Below are 21,498 nucleotides of genomic sequence, written 5' to 3'. Positions count from 1 at the left end.
GGCACGAGACATCAAAGACTTTTTGTAAAATTAAGGTTTGAATTAGGGCACCAAGTTCTTGCCCTTGGATGCATCAGGCCTATGACAGACGGAGGCCAAACCAGCAAAGCAGCCGTCCTTGGAGTGGAATTCAGGCGGGCCTTACGTTCCGGTAGGGCTGACCCCACCCCAGCTATAGCTTTTACACAAGTCAGAGAAAAGTATTGCTTCTTCAGAATGCTTTAATTCTGTCTGTTGGAAAATCACTGTAATATACTCGTTTTGTTAGAGCAAGATACTTATCGCCAGGTACCAGGATATTATATCAATAAATACACAAATCTACTTATGTACAGTGTGAACAGCTTCCCTTCCCTTCAATGTGTCATCCTTGTGCAGTCTACAACCTGTTCAACCGTGTGGGACAGGCCTGTTTTCTGAGGAGAAACAAGAGGGGAATGCTGGTCTGATAGTTGATGTAGATAGCATTTTCATCTATTCTTTTAACTTGTGAAGGTAATTGGGCTTATTTCACGAAAGAAATCTGAGTCCAATGAGCTTGCCTCTATTACTGTCCAGCTAGACACTGGATTAGCCAGGAAGAGAGTCAAGATTTCTAAATCAGTGCTGCCCATTAAAACTATAATTCATGCTACCTATCTAATTTTAAATCTTCTAGTAGCCACATTTATTAAAATGTGTTCAAATAATTTTAAAAATAAAATTAAAAGGTGAAATTCATTTTAATGGTGGAATCTATTAAACCCAATATCTAAAAATATTATCATTTCAACAGGTACTCTGTATAAGAAAAATGTTGATGAGGTGTTTTACCGTTTCTCACATTTAGTCTTTAAAACCCAGGGAGCCATCTGCAGTGCTCACGGCCACTGCACTGCCCACCGCTGTCCTGGACAGTGCGGACACACATCTCCAGCTGGGAGCTACCTTCTTCATTGCCTTGCTGTGTGAACAACTTATTCTCATTCCCTCTTGGCTTTACCACATGCCGGTAAAGCCTTTTAAAACCTTTCTATCTAAAACCAGTTTTCTTTTTTTTAAGATTTTATTTATTTGACAGAGAGAGTGAGAGAGAGCAAGAAAGAGAGCGAGCATGCGCACAAGCAGGGGGAGCAGCAGAGGGAAAGGGAGAAGCAGGCTTCCGCTGAGCAGGGAGCACAATGCAGGGCTGGATCCCAGGACCCTGGATCATGACCTGAGCCAAAGGCAGATGCTTAACCAACTGAGCCACCCAGGGGCCCCTGAAACCAGTCTTCTGATTAGAGGCGCTAGCCAGTGTTGGGGTGAGCCCGGCAACACAGGATGGTGTATTCAAGGCAAGGACAGCCTCTCCTGTGGCTGCAGGAACAGTACCAAAACCAGTGCTGACTGCCCAGTCCACATGCCCTGGGTGCCCTGGAGGTTATGCCCACCGGCTCACTTCCTGTGCTTTGGCAGGAGCCCAGAGGCCTCTCAGAGCTGTGCACACCAGATTCCTCAGGGCCCCCGGATCAGCGGTGCTCAGGCCTCATCACCGGCTGTCTCATCTGGTCGGGAGGAATATTATTCCCACGCTCAGGGGTGCAGAAGAGCCGCTGCTGCTGTGATCTCTGCCAGCAGAGCTCGAGTCCCCTTGAGACCAGCAGGGTCCCAGGCACGAAGTGAAATTGTTGCTCTGTGGTTTGTGTCCATGTCTGTTTGCAAATCCCTTAGGTCTTGGGCTGCTCCCTTCCACCTTACAGCCTGGTTAGGAGATGTCCCTGGGTCTCATCGGGAGGCAGAAGTGGGGGTGCAAGCCCACCCTCTCACTTGGACATGCTTCCTGGAAGACTAGATCCTCCAAGCCTTAAACAGGGATGAACTTGGAAAGGGCAGGGCGATAACAGTTCTGTAAACATTTCCGGTTCTTTACCAAACAATTCCCTCTGTCTAGTTTGCCAAAGAGATAGGGCTAGCGTCAGGAGGACTCATGACAGTAGAGTCAGGCTTGTAGGAGTCTGCCTGGAGAGAGGTATTGCTCACCATCTTGCCCTCTGAAGCGTGTTGCTAAGGAAAACCGGCACAGGGCCTGCTCTCGACATTCCCTGTTAGACACTGAGCAGGCATTTTGTCCCCACTCTGGGTTCACGCTGTGCTAACAGTTCTCCTACATCAGCAAGGAAGAGTTGAGTCCAGGGGACACCCAGAGGGCCCCTCTTGATGAAAGTCACCGTGGAAGGAAGCCCTGCTCCCAGAAGGAAAGCAGCAGATAGGTGCGCCTCACCCTGGCAGCAGAAATGCACGGGCCGGCGCCAGCCTGTACCGGCCACGCTCGGAGCTGGGCACCGACTGCCCGCAGCCCGGGGGCTCTCCACGCTGTGCTCCCAAGTAGGAAGTGAAACGGACTTTGTGGGATGAAGCGAGCATGTGTTTGTGGGTACGGCAGCAATCGTCCACGTCAAACCCCAGTGGAGAAATACTATGGATCGTCCTTCCAAATGTGTGGTTTCCGTTTCTCGCCTCTCAAAGCATAAACACAAAAAGCACTGGTCTGAAAACCCCAGCTGTGAATGGTTTCTCCTTTTGTACTCCCAGTGGAATCTCCCCTACTTCATAGCAAAGTGCAAAACATCCGCAGTAGCCATTTCTAGCAGAAGAGCCAAGACGGTAGCTGTTCACGCGAACCTGTGTGGGGTGCTCCAAGGCGGCAGAGTGCACCCGGGCTGGGGGACCTCGGTGCCCTTGTGCTGCGCCCCCCTGCCCCCACCAGCACCACAACAGAACAGATTTCACCAACTTTGAGAACACAGCAGTTGGCTTCAAACCTATTTCTGGGTAACCCCATCACAGATGTGCCCATGTTTAATGACAGTGGAAGGATTTTTTTAGGTAATTTGCAGTACTCTCCAGGTTGTTTCTGTTAATGAATTTTCCTCCAAAAAAGGCAGAGCTCCTAACCCTGCTGTCCATGGAGACACAAACCACAGTGCCTGTGTGTTTTCACAGGGCCGAGCTCTTCTGAAATTCGATCCAGGCCCTTCCAAGCATGTGCACAAGAGAGAAGAGCATGACTGATGGGGCTCCTGGCCCACAAGGAAGCGGCAGGGGTGATTCTCTACTAGGAGCAGGTAGATTTATTCCCAGGCGTCCCTGCATGTGAGATACAAAGAGGCCCCCAAACCTGGCTCGTGTGCATTGATTGCTGTGGGGATCCTGGGAGGCTGGCGCTCTGTAATTCTACCCTTGGGGACTGGGCTTCTCAGCCCTGCCTCTGGCAGCTTGCGCATTGGCCCTACTTGGCCCACTTTTGGGCTGAGGCCTCCAGAGAGACTCAAGGGCTGCCAGGGTGGGGACTCTTTTTGTAGATTGGATCCTGAGCCAGAGCTCCTCTCTGGGCCCAAGGCTTCTGCCAGAGTGTGCAGCCTCCAGCCTCTCTCCCAGATGCTCTTCCTTCCCATCTTTCTGGTCACATGGCTTCCCGCAGGGGCTGCCCTGTGGCCCAGCTGCCAGTGCACAGCAGCTCCAGCCTCCTGGAGAGCTGCCCACTTCTGCTAGCAGTGCCCAGTCCAGAGGTATACTCTTGTGCCTCAGCCCTGGAGCCCACGGTGAGAGACTGGAGTGCTTCCTGGCACCGGTGACAGGAGGGGTGCACAGAGGATGGGCCTGAGATGGGGGACTTCTGATCCAGGGGTTCACTCAGCACTCTGGACAGCACTATGGACTCTGCCAGCATCTGGAGCCATTTGGACTGATCAGGGATCTGTTCTGCTTGGGGACAGATCTGCTGGGGGTGGCCCTGCGTGGAAGAGGGCCCCCCTCCAAGAAGACCTGGGAAAGACATATATTGTATAGCTGCAGGGTACCCTAGTCTAGATGGATCCCTTCCCGGTCTCCCAGGTTAGAAAAAATAGAGGCACCCGGGACATGGGGAGAACCTCAGGGCACAGAGAAGACCCCAAGGCATGAGAAAGACCCCAGAATATGGAAATCATGGAGGTTACAATCTTCAGAAGATACAGCTGGTGGGCATCATTGGAGGTCTTCCCATCCAAGGACTTGGGTCTAACGTTTCTGAAGAAGGAACTAGATACAACTTTTGGAGTCATCTTTTGGTACTCACAGATCACAGAGTGGAAAGAAAATCTTGGAAGAATTTTAAGATGATCTGTAGTATTTAAGTTAACCCCTTTGCACTTAAATCCATTTCTGTGCTTGAAACAGCCATCAAATACCACCTATCATGTCCATCCATGACTTTACTGTTTCTGAGGCATCATGAACACTCAGCACCAGACGATACAGAGCAGTATTCCCTCGGGGTCAACTCCATGGGAAAGTTGTCGGAAAGAGAGTGCTGTGCCTCCAGACAGAGGCTACGGTCAGTGACAGCAGCAGTGACATGCTGAGGAAGGAAGTAGAAGATCGTGGGCCTCCTGAAGCTGGGAAGCTTTCCCTGGCCGTCTGGCTGGAAGCCACTCACTCTCCCAAGCAGAAGCTTGTTACAAGAAGCATGTATGTGGCCCAGACAGAGTGCCAGGCCCTGGGAGTCTATAGTGAGGGGATTCTGCCCCGGCCTGGAGGGACACTGAGTCTAGGACCGGGAGGCAGGCTGGTAAGCAGGCAACTGGGATAGATGTGACAGGTCTGGGGACAGGGAAGCTTCCTGGGGGAGTTCTACCTGACAGGTAAGAGGACAGTCTAGGCTGAAGGATGTGGCGCGAGCATGAGGAGCCCAGGAGCAGTTGCATGCAGCAAGGCAACTCTAGAAGGGCCTTGAGATCAGCAGCACATTGTTTAGGAGTCGTTGGGTGCTGGGTGGGAAAGTGGGATTCAAGGCCTCATCAGAGGAGGTTAGCTGTGCTGCTTCCCTCCCCTGAGTTCTGGACCCCTCACTGTCTCTGTTCTTCCTGCTCAGGTAACTGTCTCACTCCATGACAGCCCCTCTGACTGGTACCTTAGTTCCTTTCAATGCTCTCCTTAGTGTCCGCGTACCCTTTCTGTGACCACTGGCTACAGCAGTATCTTTCAAACCACGTGTTCAGAAGTGTCCCACTCGCGAGTCACCAAACCAATTTAGTGGATTTGGACCAACTTTTTTCAGATTGAACAGAATGCACAGAATGAAATAGAATAGATTAGATAAGCATGCATTGCATACAGGAGGAGCCAGTATATTGGGGGAAAATGATGGCTGTTGTCCTGAGTCCTGATTTCCAAAAAGTCTCAGAACCCTGATCAATAGACCCTGAAGAGTGCCTTGCTTCTAGAAAGCATACGGTGATATTTGTAGACTAAAGGGAGTTGGGAAAACTGTTGCCAATGAGTTTACACTCCCATGACTTATGAGAAATTCTTTACTTTATAGGCCAGAAGAAAGTTAACTTTCTGTGTATAGATGAATAGTTTCAGGTCCACAGAGTAATAGAATAGTGGAACTGGAAAGAGCCTCTGAAGATCTTTTCATTAAACTCCTCTTTTTCGATGATGTTCCTGAAACTCAGAGATGTTGAGAGGTTTGCCAGGGGTCACACAGCATCAGCAGTGGGGCCAGCACAAGGACTCTGGTTTCCCAGCCCCTTTGGGAGCGCTGCTGGGCTCTGATGTGCTGACTTGTAGCAGCCTCTCCAGTCTCTGAGAGGCCAAGGCCTCAGGTGGTTTTGGCTTCTCCAGGTGTCTTGCAGCGATAGGTCGCGGTAGCAGGAGGCTGTGGGGTATGCCCAGGAGAGGGCAGTGTGACCTGAGGGTGTCCTGCAGTGATAGGTCGCTGTAGCAGGAGGCTGTGGGGTGTGCCCAGGAGAGGGCAGTGTGACCTGAGGGTCTGCCTTCTGGTTCCACACTGAGCTCAACTGTAGCCAGAGCCCACGTGGCAGTGAGCCATTTGATCAAATCCACGTGGATGGCATGACCTTTATCATTAAGGCTTTGGGGAGCCAGTCTGAAAGGAGCAGCAGACCTGACAGAATGACCAATAACAGCAGCAGCTAGTCCTGGCCTGTAGCAGGGACATTACAGGAAGTGTGTTTGCAGATGAACTTTGAACTTGTTCTTTATTACCTACATCCCACCCATTTAAGAGCATAACCAGGCATATAGTACATAGCATTACAATGATATTTTGTGAAAACGCAGGCATGTGCAATATAAAGAAATCTTGAGGGTGAAGCTGTTTAGAATAACCAGGCAGTTTTTTCTAAATTGAAGAATCACTGGTTTATGAACCATTTTCTCTCCAGTTGGTCTCACTGCAGTAAGCAAGCCTTTACTTGCGCTGTTTCCAGCGTGCAGACTGGAAGGGGGGCTGCTGTAAGCTCTGTAACCAACATCGCAGTGGCTGCCAGTGCATTTCCAATTCTGAGACAGGCAGGTACTTTGCTACTGTCACACACTAGCTGCATGAGCCCCACCAACCAAACCAGGGCTGAGGGGGTGTCTTGCTGCGTCAGATGACATTCCTCAGAGGTGGGGATGGGCTGGGGCTGACCTCTCCACATCTGCATTCCGCTGTACGCCTGGCCCTCACACCCATCTCTTGCAGGGAGAGTTGCCCCTGGCTTGCTTGCAGGTCAGGCCCAAACATGCAGAGACCCTCAGAGCAGTGCTGTGTCTCAGGTGCGGCCACAGCAGAAGAGGGTGACTTAAGAAGCATGGTTGGGCCCACAGACCCATGTGGCACATCTTCATGGGCTTTGGGAACCCCGTCTGCCCCACAAATGAGTTGCTAAGAAGTCTGGAGGTCAGCTGGTCATCTGTGGGCTGTGGAAGCCCGCTTCCCCACGGGAACACCCATGCTGGGCAGCTCTAATCACCCTTGCCACTGGTGTTGGCACTCTGGCTGGACAGTGGGTCCCTTTCTACTGCTGTGGGCCACTAGGATCCCCAACGACTTCAGACCTCCTCGTCTCCTCCCTGTGGTTGAGCTGCCTTCTGTGGGATGAGGAAAGCTGGCATTTAGCTTATGAGTAATTTTTAGGCTGAAAATGAACCCATCCTGAAAGCACGAACAAATCCCAGCTGTCAAAACAAAGCCATTCTGAAGTTTTGTAGGCAACTTATTTTTGGAAGGGAGCGTGCTGCTGGAGTGTCACGTCCCTGATGACAAGGACAGAACCTCTTCCTCATGCCTGTCAGAGCACATCCCCAGGCAGGACAGGACAGCGGCCCTACCCCGTCTGAGGAGAGCTCAGAGGCAGCTGGAGACCTTCTCCGGGAGTTGACTCTCTCCCAGGAAGGCACCACAGGGCCAGGTCATTCTCCCAGCTCTCCTGTAGAAACCCCCAGCTTTTGTTCTGAGGTGAGGTTCAATCCAATGCACTTCTGGGTATCTGCTTGGTAGGGTGCTGGGGACCCTTTCAGGGCACAGATGTGGACACAGAGATCCAGGTAGCCAGGTGGCCTGCCCAAGGCCATGCAGCTAGTCATCACTGGGAATACAGCCAGACCCCTTGGTGCTCAGGAGATGATAACTCCCTCTCGTCTGCCTCTGTTGGCCAGCTTCTCCTATGGGAGCCCAGGGTCTCCCGCCATGGAGCATTCAGGGTATGGTGCAGATGAAAGAAGGCACAGATTGATTAATGAGCATAGAGGGTGGGTCTGGGGCACGGCTGCCAGGTGCAAATCAGGGCCCTTCTATTTATCCACCAACCGTGTGACATGGAGCAAGTTCCCTCACCTTCCTGTGCCTGTTTCCTTACCTGTAAAATGAGGACGATTGCATCTATCACCCTGAGTTTGGGGGAGGAGTAAATTAGTTAATCTCACAAATGCTCAGCCTAGTATTTGGAATAAAAATACTAGAAATCATTATTAAGAATTTGATCGTTAATTGAAGGCCAGATCCCATAAGAATTAGGTGATAAATACAGATATAAAACTTATATCCCTGAGGCTCCTAATAAAAGATTAAAAGGGCATTTGATTTTGCAGTTTTGGAAAAAAGACACTTAACATGGCCAAATGGAGAGATGTGGGCTACTCAAAAATGAACATGAATTGATTGGTGTAATCTCTTAGCAAAATGGTATTTATTCATCTCCTCTGCCATTGGCGGTTCCATTTTCTGGTTTAGTTTTCCTGTGTCCACCGAGAAACATAGCTATAATGTGGTTTTTTAAGGTGTCAGTTTTGTACCTGACATTTAGCCTAAACAATGGATGGGAGCTCAAGAAAACCATTTTAGTCAGAAGTCACATTTCAACTGCAAAGCATTTAATCAAAATTCATTTTTAAAATAGTAATAAGGTAGCAATGGAGAAGAATTTACAATTACTGGTAATCACACATGAGGGTTCTGTGATTCTCTCCAGAGGGCAGAGCCCACCGTAACACGTCGAGATTGTCGGGGGATTTTACCCCCTAGTGACACATGACCCAGCCCTCCTGGACAACCAAGAGACAGCTGTGATAGCAAGTTGGTGATGTGGACTGTCGCCGTGCGAGTGGCCGAGAGCCGCGGAGCACACTTGATTCCCACAGCAAGTTTGGATTCTGTTCGGCAAAATTCTATCACTACTACTGCCTTCGTTTTCATGACGTATCTTCACATCGCTCATAAAGACAAAGTACTTTTTTCTAGTCTTCCCTGCTCGGGAAAAACTCAGCTGATGGAATCAGTTAAAAAGAAAAACTTACACACAACCCATAAACCACACCAGAAGGTAACACCTGCGGAGTGGACCCAACAGGCTGTCCTTCCCAGAAGGCAGGCAGTGTCAGCTTCACGGGGCATCTCTAATGTTCTAGAGAACTTGTGCGCGCTCTTCCATTTGGTCACATAACGAGAAAGAACAGAGTGCTGGTGTCATTGTTTAGTGTGCATTGGTTTTATTTTGTTTTTTTGGTGCTCACCACCCAGGCAGTGGTGGCAAGGGTGAGGGCATTATACTAGCTCATTGAGATAAGCAACTTTATACCATCTTTTCCCTCTGGAGTGAAGTCATTCATGGGGTAGACTGATTTTTGTTTACTTGATATTTTGTGCGCTTAGTAATTTCAGGCCATGTCTTACTAAATTACGAATATATTTGCATATAGCATGACAATGAACTCCATTAATCTTTTTATTTTTTATTTTTTTAATAATTTTTTACTGTTATGTTAGTCACTATACAGTACATCCTTAGTTTTTGATGTAGTGCTCCATGATTCATTATTTGCGTATAACACCCAGTGCTCCATGCAATATGTGCTCTCCTTAATACCCATCACCGGCCTATCCCAATCCCCTACCCCCCTCCCCTCTGAAGCCCTCAGTTTGTTTCCTAGAGTCCATAGTCTCTCATGGTTCATTCCCCCTTCTGTTTGCCCCTCCCTTTCTTCTTCCCTTTCTTCTCCTACCGATCTTCCTACTTCTTATGTTCCATAAATGAGTGAAACCATATGATAATTGTCTTCCTCTGCTTGACTTATTTCACTTAGCATTATCTCCTCCAATCCCGTCCATGTTGCAGCAAATGTTGAGAACTCGTTCTTTCTGACATCTGAGTAATATTCCATTGTATATATGGACCACATCTTCTTAATCCAGCTATCTGTTGAAGGGCATCTCGGTTCCTTCCACGATTTAGCTATTGTGGACAATGCTGCTATGAACATTGGGGTGCATATGGCCCTTCTCTTCACTACATCTGTATCTTTGGGGTAAATACCCAGTAGTGCAATGGCTGGATCATAGGGTAGCTCAATTTTTAACTTTTTAAGGGACCTCCACACTGTTTTCCAGAGTGGCTGTACCAACTTGCATTCCCACCAACAATGTAGGAGGGATCCCCTTTCTCCACATCCTCTCCAACATTTGTTGTTTCCTGTCTTGTCCATTTTTGCCATTCTAACTGGTGTAAGGTGGTATCTCAGTGTGGTTTTGATTTGAATTTCCCTGATGGCTAATGATTTTGAACATTTTTTCATGTGTCCGTTAGCCATTTGTATGACTTCATTGGAAAAGTGTCCAATATAGTTAAAATGTCTATGCTACCCAGATCAAAATACCAATGACATTTTTCAAAGAACTGGAACAAACAGCCCTTAAATTTGTGTGAAACCAGAAAAGGCCCTGAATGGCCAAGGAATTGTTGAAAAGGAAAAACAAAGCTGGGGGTATTATGTTGCCAGATTTCAAGCTATACTGCAAAGCTGTGATCACAAAGACAGCATGGTACTGGCACAAAAACAGACACATAGACCAATGGAACAGAATAGAGAACCCAGAAATGGACCCTTGGCTCTTTGGGCAACGAATCTTTGACAAAGCAGGAAAGAACATCCAGTGGAAAAAAGACAGTCTCTTCAATTAATGGTGCTGGGAAAATCGGACAGCTACATGCAAAAGAATGAAACGTGACCACTCTCTCACACCATACACAAAGATAAACTCCAAATCGATGAAAGACCTCGATGTGAGACAGGAATCCATCAAAATCCTAGAGAAACATAGGCTGTAACCTCTTTGACATCGGCCACATGACACATCTCCAAAAACAAGAGAAACAAAAGAAAAAATGAACTTGTGGGACTTCATCAAGATAAAAATCTTCTGCACAGCCAAGGAAACAGTCAAAAAAACTAAGAGGCAGCCCACGGAATGGGAGACAATATTTGCAAATGACACTACAGATAAAAGACTGGTATCCAAGATCTACAAAGAACTTCTCAAACTCAATACATGAGAAACAAATAAACAAATCAAAAAATGGGCAGAAGGTATGTCATTGGTATTTTGATCGGGATGGCACTGAAAGTGTAGATTGCTCTGGGTAGCATAGACATTTTAACTATGTTTATTCTTCTGATCCATGAGGATGGAATATTTTTCCATCTTTTTGTGTCTTCTTCAATGTCTTTCAAGAGTGATCTGTAGTTTCTAGAATATAGATCCTTTACCTCGCTGGTTAAGTTAATTCTGAGATATCGTATGATTTTTGGTGTTATTGTAAATGGAATCGATTCCCTAATTTCTCTTTCTTCAGTCTCATTATTCGTGTATAGAAATGCAACTGATTTCTGAGCATTGATTTTGTATCCCGCCACGTCACTGAATTGCTCTATAAGTTCTAATAGTTTGGGGGTGGAGTCTTTTGGGTTTTCCATATAGAGTATCATGTCATCTGTGAAGAGAGACAGTTTGACTTCTTCTTTGCCGATTAGGATACCTTTTATCCCTTTTTGTTGTCTGATTGCTGTTCAAGGACATCTAGTACTATGTTGAATAATAGTGGCAAGAGTGGACATCCTTGTCGTGTTCCTGATCTTAAGGGAAAGGCTTTCAGCTTTTCCCCATTGAGAATGATATTCGCCATAGGCTTTTCATAGATGGTTTTTATGAAATTGAGGAATGTACCCTCTATCCCTACACTCTGAAGGGTTTTAATCAGGAAAGGATGCTGTATTTTGTCAAATGCTTTTTCTGCATCAATTGAGAGAATCATATGGTTCTTGACTCTTTTCTTGTTGATATGATCTATCACACTGATCAATTTCCAAATGTTGAACCACCCTTGCATCCCAGGGATGAATCCCACTTGGTCATGATGGATAATCCTTTTAATGTACTATTGGATCCTATTAGCTAGGATCTTGTTGAGAATTTTGGCATCCATATTCATCAGGGTATTGGTCTGTAATTCTCCTTTTTGTTGTGGTCTTTGCCTGGTTTGGGGATCAAGGTAATACTGGCCTCATAGAATGAGTTTGGTAGTTTTCCTTCTGTTTCTATATTTTGAAATAGATTTAGGAGAATAGGTATATCTTTTTAGAGGATTCACACTCTTTCTGTCCATCTCAAGTAGAACTAATGGGTCGATTTAATGAAAACATTATTGCTTTCTAATCTCTTTGTACAAACCAGCAGTAATGACTAGATTACTGGCTTACATCAACTTCCTTCTGATTCTTGGTTCTCTCCTTACTTTGTATAACCTTGGACAAAGCATTTAGATTTCAGTTTCCTTAATATTAAAATAGGAATAATATCTTCTGCTATTAAAAATTTAATTATTGGTTGTGTCAGTTAGAACCCTCCAGAGGAACAGAACCAATACAAAATATAGATATAAATATTTATTTTAGGAATTGGCTCCCATGATGAATGTGGAGGCTGGCAAGCCCATCTGTGAGGAAGGCCAGCAGGCTGAAAACTCAGGCAAGCGTTGATGTTGTAGTCTTGACGCAGAAATTTTTCTTCCCCAGGAAACCTCAGATTGCTCTTAGGCCTTCAACTGATTACATGAAGCCCACCCACATAGCCGGGCACATACTCTAACTAATCTTTATTTAAAGCCAACTCACTATAGAAGTTAATCATGTCTACTACATACTTTCACAGCAACATCCAGACTAGTGCTTCACTAAACGCAACACCATAACCAACGAAGTTGACACATAGAACTAACCATTACAATTTAATCTTTGTCAAGTTGGCACTAGGAGCCATCTCTGTAAACCATACTTGGTCTCCAAGTAAAGGCAACAATGAAGTCATGTTTCTGCATAATACAATACAGCTATGCTATGTACAACTGAAAATGTACTAACCCTTTCCCCAGAAGAGGATAAAATTCCTTAGGCAATGTTCACTCTTCTCCTTGATATACCATAACTTAAATACTGTGATGTAAAGTCAAAAATATTTAAGTCCTATAATATGAAGTCAGTGCAACTTATGTTACATGATAAGGGGATAAGAGAGGGAAGAAAAAGAGATTTTACACACACACACATGCAAACATATTCATAACAAAATCAATTATAATCCTTGTTTCTGTAACTGGTCATAACTGGTATTCATTCTTCCACTACCCACTCCACATTCTCTTTGCCTTCAGCAAGCACCTCAGCGAGCTGTGTTTCTTTACCCAGTAGGGTAACCCAAACATTCATTCCTGAAGGTTTGGGCTGCTAGCAGTACTGACTGAATCGGATTGTTGTAGCTTTCCACTGACCTTCATCACAGGGCATGGTAGTAGTAAGAGATACCCTAAGGGACATGCCATGTTCTAGACTCTTCCTCACCTCCATTGTGGAGTACAGCCCAATTTCCCCTAAACTAAATGCAACTTCTGACTGAAATAGTTACACTCAGGATCAGTCACTCCAGCCAGCAAAGTAACTCCTTTCTTTGCCTGCTTATTCAGTCATGAGCAATCCAAAATGGTTGGGTGGCAGTCTTAACTTGCAGTTCAATAGAATTGCTGTTGTGTCTCCTACCTTTGAAACTAAGATCTCCAGGCCAGCAGAGCAGAAAGCTTATGGGGACAGGAATAAAAAATTTTGCTAGTGGGTCTCTGGGTGTGACAGCACATGGTGCCATTCCCACTTCCACACCTTGATTCCCGGGCACGTGAATCTTGGCTATGGGAGAAACCACACCATAAATCGAGTGTGGGTTTGGAGCACATACAGCCTCCTGGAGAACTTTGCCCCCAACCCTGCAAGGTGTTGCCACCCAGCTGGTATTGTAACTGGATCTCCAGAAGACCATTCTGGCAAGCCAGCTGCTTTAGGATAGTAAGGAACATGGTAAGATCAGTGAACTCCCCAAGCATGGGCCTGTTGCCATACTTTTGCTGTGACGTAAGATCCTTGATCAGAAGCAATGCTGTGTAGAAACAACAATGATCGATAAGGTATTCTGTAAGTCCCCAGATAGTAGTTTTGGCAGAAGCATTGCATGCAGGGAAGGCAAATCCATATTCAGTGTCTATTTCAGTGGGAACAAAACGTTGCACATTCCATGATGGAAGCAGGCCAATGTTATCAACCTGCCGCCAGGTAGCTGGCTGCTCACCCCAGAGAATGGTGCCGTACTGGGGGCTCAGTGTTGATCTCTGCTGCTGGCAGAATGAGCACTCCTATAACCAAGTTGTCCTTGGTGAGCGGAAGTCCACGATACAGAAGCCATGCATGACCTCTACCCTATAACAATAGCCACTTGTCAGGACTGGCTGGGGAAAGAGGATGGCTGGTATCCACAGAATGAGTCATTAAAATCCTCCTCTGCTGAGGGCAGCCTTTAGTGACCATTCATGGAGGACACAAATTTATTTCACATTTTTTGCCCATTCATTGAGGTCTGTCCATTTACCACATTCCCAGACCTCCTTGACACCTCCTTGCACAGCAGCCTGGACCTCTTGCAGAGCCTTCTCTTGTCTGTACCCCACTCAGACTTGTCTGAGCCTTCTATCATCTGGGCCCCACTCAGAACTAGCAGTTCTGTCAGCTTACTCAGTAAATGGGCTGGAAAGCACACCCAAATGGGGAATATATTACCTACAAATCCGGAGAGGCGCACTAGGCATTGCGCTTCTTTTTTCATTGTGGGAGGGGCCAGATGCAACAACTTATCCTTGAACATAGAAGGGATTTCTCAACATGCCCTGCACCACTGAACCCCTAGAAATTTCACTGAGGTAGAAGGCCACTGAATTTTTGTTGGATTTATTTCACACCCTCTGATGTGCAAATGTTTTGCCGGTAAGTCTAGTATCCAGTAAGCCTAGTGCTCTGTAGTTCCAGTTAGCATAGTATCACCTGTGTAATTGATCAGTGTGGTGTCTTGTGAAAGGGAAAGGTGATCAAGGTCCCTGTGGACTAAATTATGACATAGGTCTGGAGAGCTGATTTACCTCAGAAGTAGGGTAGTGAAGGTGTATTGCCAGCCTTGCTCACTGAAAGCAAATGCTCTGCTAGCCTTTATGAACGGGTATGGAGAAAAAAACATTTGCATGGTCAATAGCCACATACCAGTACCAGACTATGTGTTAATTTGCTCAAGCAAGGAAACCGCATCTGGCACAGCAGCTGCAATTAGAGTTAATACCTGGCTAAACTTATAGTAATCCACCATCATTCTGCAAACTCCTGCTGTCATTAGCTCAAGGCAAATAGGAAAGTTGACTGAGGATGTGGTGGGAATCACCACCTCTGCATCCTTCTAGTCCTTGATGGTAGCATTAATCTCTGCATTGTCTCCAGGACTGTGGTATTGCTGTAGGATTACTATTTTACTGGGTAGAGGCAGTTCTAGTGGCTTCCACTTGGCCTTTCCCACCATAATAGCCCTCATTCCGCAGGTCAGGGAACAAATGTGAGGCTGGATTCTGCCAGCTGCCAAGTATGTGTATTCCTGTTGTGCATTCCAGAGCTGGGGAAATAACCACAGGATGGGTTTGAGGACCCACTGGACCCCCTGTGAGACAGACGAGCTAAAACTCTGTAAGTCACCTGACCTCCCTAAGCCCCCACTCTGACTGGAGGACATGGTGATATTTGGGGTCTCCTGGAGACAGTGTCAGTTCAGGGACAACATCCAGAAGCTCCTGACAGGTCTGACTATGTCTTTCTCCCCACTGCACAGTTAGCCTGGTAAAAAGGTCCTTTTGGGGAGAGCTGGGAGAAAGACCCACAGTATAAATTGTTGGCAATGTACTAGGGTCCTTCCTCAAGAGGACCCCACTTGCCCTTCATTAGAGGGGTTCTGGGTCTCTAAACTCAGTCTGAGAATTGATAGAGAAGTCATGACCCTACTTAGACTTCTGTTCACTAGACCTAGAACTCTTCTGCTTACAGATCAAGTCAGGATTTAGTAGAATGCCCCACTGTTCCTCTGCTAGGGATGCCCTGACCCACTACTGAATGCCGCAGGTCTGACAGCCATCCATCAGGGCAACCATGACCATCTTGGTTTTGGCAATTAAGTGCCTCCACTTGGCTCCTGCCGGCTCAGGATCCACCTCCTCCCATTGCATTCAGGCTTCCTAATTCTGCACCACACTTCTTACTCTAAGGTTCGGTCAGTGTGGAAGCATGACCACAGAGGGCTTCAAGGATTCTGAAGCTCTTCTCACAAGTATGTTTCTCACAGTGGGCATGAGAGGTGTGTCATCCTGGGATGGGTGAGCAGGTCTTCCGTGACAAATCCACTCAATACTCCAATCTCCCAAAGCTTTTGGGTACATTTCTCTACAGTTCTATCAAGGCAGGTGGCATTTCAAACTAATTTACTGTTTGCCATCTTTTGGTCCGTGTTTTAGCCAGCCAACCAACCATGCAGTTAGAGCCCTTTCCAATCCTGTGAGCCACAGCATTAAATCCAGAATCTCTGTTCATTGGCCCAAATGAATAAATGCAACTCTAACTTTGTTTCTTTCACCGTTATCCTACACTCTTAATATCCATTTCCATGCATATTCCCCAGATTTTTTTTCTGGAAAAGTTGGAAAAGTCATGTACTTCTGTCAGAGTGTGGCACACTTCCTCATGGGTCACACTTTGCACCTCACCCTTTGCGGCCCACTCAGATTTAAGTCTAGTTCTAGGTCCAGAAGGAAAGAGAGGTAGTAGAGGTGGGTCCTGAGGATCAACAGTGTCTTACAAGGCAACTACCTGAGGGGAGGCTATAGTGGGCACCTCCATCAATGGAGGGTTCACCTCCTCAGGCAGGACTGGATGGGCTGCTTCTACTGGCAAAGAAGACTTGGCAAAATTTAGGGGTCAGTGTCCCAAGCCTCATCAGAATTGAACCATATGTTCCCGGATTTCCAGGATCCCATTCCTTTCCATTCAACACCCTCACTGCAACCATGGACCTACTATGAGCTTGGGCATTCAATCTGCATGGTAATTCAGCTTCTCACAGGAAGAACTTCTGAATTTAATGGTCAGAAGTCTCAGCTCTGGGGCTACAGAGAATAAGGGTTTCTTTCAGGGCGACTTAGAAACTTTCAGGTTATTTATCTGTTGTTTGAGCTGGGAATTTGAAATCCCAAACTCATCATTTGTCCATCACAGTTAAGAGCAACTGGCCAATCTCATTTTACTCATAAGTTTGACAGAAATGTTCTAAGGTATCACACACGTGATCACCCAGAACCTTGCCTCTACAAGTATTTGATCAGGAGTGTCTGATGGTGATCTCTGTGGACACATCATACCATGAACGATCACTATCCTCTTTACCACTGAAAATAGAGTCAGAGTCACAGTCACAGTCACATAGTCAAATCTGTCAACTTAAAGAACCAATTCCAAAAAACACAGAACTAACCCAGAAAACTCATATTTAAAGATTCTGTTCCTCTAGTACCAGTCTTCTACCAAAATCTGTGTTATTCAGAGTTCACCAGAGAAACAGAACCAAAGGAATTGGCTCATGTGGTTGTGGGGGCTGGCATGGCTGCAGTCTTTTGAGTAGACCTGCAGGCTGGATGCTCAGATAGAGTTGATGCCGCAGCCTTGAGGCACAATGTCTTCTTCCCTAGGAACCTCCATTTTTGCTCTTGAAATCCTTCAACTGAATGGATGAGGCCCACCTGCATCGTGGAGGGTAACCTCCTTCACTAAAGTCAAATGATTGTACATGTTAACCACACCCACAAATACCTTCACAGCAGCACTGTGCTAGCATCTGGCCTAACAAATGGCTACTAGAGCCTAGCCAAGTTGACACCTAAGAGTAACCATAATGGTTAATATCAGTGAAAAACTATTAATTGATTAGGTGAACCATTACTAAAAATTTCTAAGGGTAGTATTACTTAAATAAGAGTGTGAGAGATGTGGCCAAGGCTTGTGCTTTATTTTCCAAGATTTCACAGTGAATATGATGATAACAGCTAGTTCTTATTTATAGCCCTACACAAAGCCATCACTGAAGGATTTGGGAACGAGGGTTTAAACTTACTATGTGAAGTTACAAGTAAAGTAAAATGCATACTGTTGGGGGATGGGATATAAATCACTTCAAATTTCTGATTATTGTGCAAGTTGGTAACAAATCAGTACTTAAGCAATGGGGAGGAAGCCATAAATTTTCCAGGGCTTCCAGAAAAGGAGGGTGTTACGTTTTGTTTCCACGGCAATCAAGCTGTTTAAACCCCTCAATACCTCAGAGAGACATGGCTTCGGATAATTATATTAGGAAAATATTAAGAGGGATGCCCAAAGGGTTACTTGAGAAATGCAAGGAAATTGTCCATTTCTCAGCCTCGACGGCTTCTTGTTCCCCAGGTGGGGACCCTGCACTCCCTCAGCACTCTCTGATTCCCTGAGCTGGGCTTTCAGGATTCTCCAAGCTGGAGGTGAATGTACAGAAGGCAGGAAGTGAACACTCAGAGTCTTCTCTCAGGAAAAGGCACCTGTAGAAAGTGCTCCTGGCAAGAGGTCACTAAGAGAAGATGCCACAGACCCTCATGCAGGAGTGCCCCAGGTTCACAGACTTAGCTCTAGAAGGGAGCTTCGATGTCACTGAGCTAAATGGACCGACCCGCCCCCACCAACCCAGCAGTCCTGTCTGCAACGTTTCTAAAGAGGGATCACTCAGGTTCTGGTAAGAGGCCTTGAGGGACAGGGAACTTACTATAGAGCACAGAAGCCCATTGTATTTCTCAACTGACCTGTTGCTAAAAACCCCATCTTCTTGTTGAGTCACAACCTAGAGTCCACACACTTTTGTACATATAAATATGCACACAAATATATGCACGTGCGTACACACAATCACATGCATATAAATATGTACATGCATGCATACCTACATGTACATACCTGTGTCACGTGCACATACACACATGCACACACTCACACACACACATGCACCTCCATGCACATACATACACACATGCACGCACTCACACAGGTAAATACACATCCTGGGGAGTAGACCCACTGGTGTGGTTCTGCCACCTCACTGTCCCATTTTCTCTTCTAAAGTAGCCCTCTGATATTGTAAGTCAGCCTCTGAAAGATGAATTTTAAACAGAGTTTATTTTTTACAACAGTTTTAGGCTCACAGCAAAATCGAACAGGAGGTACAAAGATTTCACATGTACCCCCACCCTTACACATGCACAGCCTCCTCAGTTATCAGCATCCCTCTCCTGATGAACCTACATGGACACATCATAATCACCCAAAGTCCATAGTTTCCACTAAGGTTCACTCTTGGTGTTGTACATTCTTTGGGTTTGAACAAATGTATGGACATATATCCACCATGATAATATCCTACAGAGTAGGTTCGCTGTCCTGAAAATCTTCTGTGCTCCACCTACTCATCCCTTCTCCCCCCAACCCATGGCAACCACTGATTGCTCTACAGTCTCCATGGTTTTGCCTTTTTTCAGAATGTCATCTAGTTGGAATCATATACTGTATAACCTTTCAGACTGGCTTCTTCCACTTAGTAATATACTTTAAGTTTCCTCGGTGTCTTTCCTTGGCTTGATAGCTCATTTTAGAATAATATTTCATTGTATGGTGGTACCACAGTTTCTCCATTCACCTACCAAGGGATTCTTGGTTGCGTCCAAGTTTTGGCCATTACAAACGAAGCTGCTATAATCAACATGTGCAGGTTTTGTGTGGACATAAGTTTCAGCTCATTTGTGTAACTACCAAAGGGTGTGATTGCTGGATCATATGGTAAGAACATGTTTAGTTTTCTAAACTGTCAAAACTGCCTTTCAAAGTGGCTGTGCCATTGTAGGTGTATGTATATACCACCTTTTCTTTATCCATTCATCCACTGATGGACAGTTGACTGCTTCCATAATTTGGCTATTATAAATAATGCACTGAGTAATGTATAGAATTATTGAATTACTATACTGTACACCTGAAACTAATATAACACTATGTCAACTCTACTGGAATTAAAAGTAAAAACAATAAATTTTTAAAAAATAAACAAAACAAAACAGACAAAGTGGGCTGTGCCATTTTGCATTCCCACCAAGCCATGAATGAGAGCTTCCGTTGCTCCAGATCCTCACCAGCATCTTGTGTTATCAGTGTTTGGATCCTCAACGTTCTAGTAGCTGTGTGGTGGTAGCTCATTGTCACTTGCAGTTCCATGATGACATAGGATGTTGAGCGTCTCTTCATATATTTATTTGCCTTCTGTATATTTTCTTCCGTGAGATGGTTGGATCCTTTGCCCACTTTTTAACCAGGTTACTTGTTTTCTTACTGTAGATTTTTAAGAGTTCTTTATGTATTTTCGGGGTTTTTTGTTTTTTGTTTTTATTTTTTTATTTTCATTTATTTATTTTTTTAATTTTTTTTATTATATTATGTTAATCACCATAGAGTACATCCCTGGTTTCTGATGTAAAGTTCGATGATTCATTAGTTGTGTATAACACCCAGTGCACCATGCTATACGTGCCCTCCTTACTACCCATCACCGGCCTATCCCATTCCCCCACCCTCCTCCCCTCTATAGCCCTCAGTTTGTTTCTCATAGTCCATAGTCTCTCATGCTTCATTCTCCCTTCTGATTACCCCCCCTTTCTTTATCCCTTTCTTCCCCTACCGATCTTCCTAGTTCTTATGTTCCATAGATGAGAGAAATCATATGATAATTGTCTTTCTCTGCTTGACTTATTTCACTTAGCATTATCTCCTCCAGTGCTGTCCATGTTGCAACAAATGTTGAGAACTCGTTCTTTCTGATAGCTGAGTAATATTCCATTGTATATATGGACCACAACTTCTTAATCCAGTCATCTGTTGAAGGGCATCTCAGCTCCTTCCACGATTTAGCTATTGTGGACAATGCTGCTATGAACATTGGGGTGCATATGGCCCTTCTCTTCACTACGTCTGTATCTTTGGGGTAAATACCCAGTAGTGCAATGGCTGGGTCATAGGGTAGCTCAATTTTTAACTTTTTAAGGGACCTCCACACTGTTTTCCAGAGTGGCTGTACCAACTTGCATTCCCACCAACAATGTAGGAGGGATCCCCTTTCTCCACATCCTCTGCAGCAATTGTTGTTTCTTGCCTTGTCAATTTTTGCCATTCTAACTGGCGTAAGGTGGTATCTTAGTGTGGTTTTGATTTGAATTTCCCTGATGGCTAATGATTTTGAACATTTTTTCATGTGTCTGTTAGCCATTTGTATGTCATCATTGGAAAAGTGTTCATATCTTCTGCCCATTTATGATTTGTTTATTTGTTTCTCATGTATTGAGTTTGAGAAGTTCTTTGTAGATCTTGGATACTAGTCTTTTATCTGTAGCATCATTTGCAAATCTATTCTCCCATTCCGTGGGCTGCCTCTTAGTTTTTTTGACTGTTTCCTTGGCTGTGCAGAAGCTTTTTATCTTGACGAAGGCCCACAAGTTCATTTTATCTTTTGTTTCTCTTGCCTTTGGAGATGTGTCATGAAAAAGGTTCCTGTGGCCAATGTCGTAGAGGTTGCTGCCTATGTTCTCCTCTAGGATTTTGATGGATTCCTGTCTCACATCGAGGTCTTTCATCGATTTGGAGTTTATCTTTGTGTATGGTGTGAGAGAGTGGTCAAGTTTCATTATTTTGCATGTAGCTGTCCAATTTTCCCAGCACCATTTATTGAAGAGACTGTCTTTTTTTCCACTGGATGTTTTTTCCTGCTTTGTCAAAGATTCGTTGCCCAAAGAGCCGAGGGTCCATTTCTGGGTTCTCTATTCTGTTCCATTGGTCTATGTGTCTGTTTTTGTGCCAGTACCATGCTGTCTTTGTGATCACAGCTTTGTAGTACAGCTCGAAATCCGGCATTGTGATGCC

At 45.4% G+C, this 21,498-nt stretch overlaps 1 protein-coding gene across 2 annotated transcripts in view; it reads left to right on the top strand.

Moving 5' to 3' along the window:
• The window catches only part of SH3RF3 (SH3 domain containing ring finger 3), a 385,024-nt gene that overhangs the window by 323,308 nt on the left and 40,218 nt on the right, over positions 1-21,498 (top strand). The window contains exon 9 of one of the 2 annotated variants that reach the window (XM_045771845.2): positions 47-20,178. The exons of the other annotated variant lie outside the window; for it this stretch is intronic. Coding sequence (XP_045627801.1) covers positions 47-85 — 39 coding nt within the window. The 3' untranslated portion in view covers positions 86-20,178. Of the gene's footprint in view, positions 1-46; positions 20,179-21,498 lie in introns of those variants that run through there. 2 annotated transcript variants of the gene reach the window in all.

This window comes from Ursus americanus, chromosome 7 (genome assembly GCF_024610735.1).
Source record: "Ursus americanus isolate L20-20 chromosome 7, mUrsAme1.1.p, whole genome shotgun sequence".
In the NCBI taxonomy this organism is placed as follows: domain Eukaryota; kingdom Metazoa; phylum Chordata; class Mammalia; order Carnivora; family Ursidae; genus Ursus; species Ursus americanus.
Note: the sequence above shows the minus strand (reverse complement) of the source record. Positions and strands in the feature narration are given on the sequence as shown.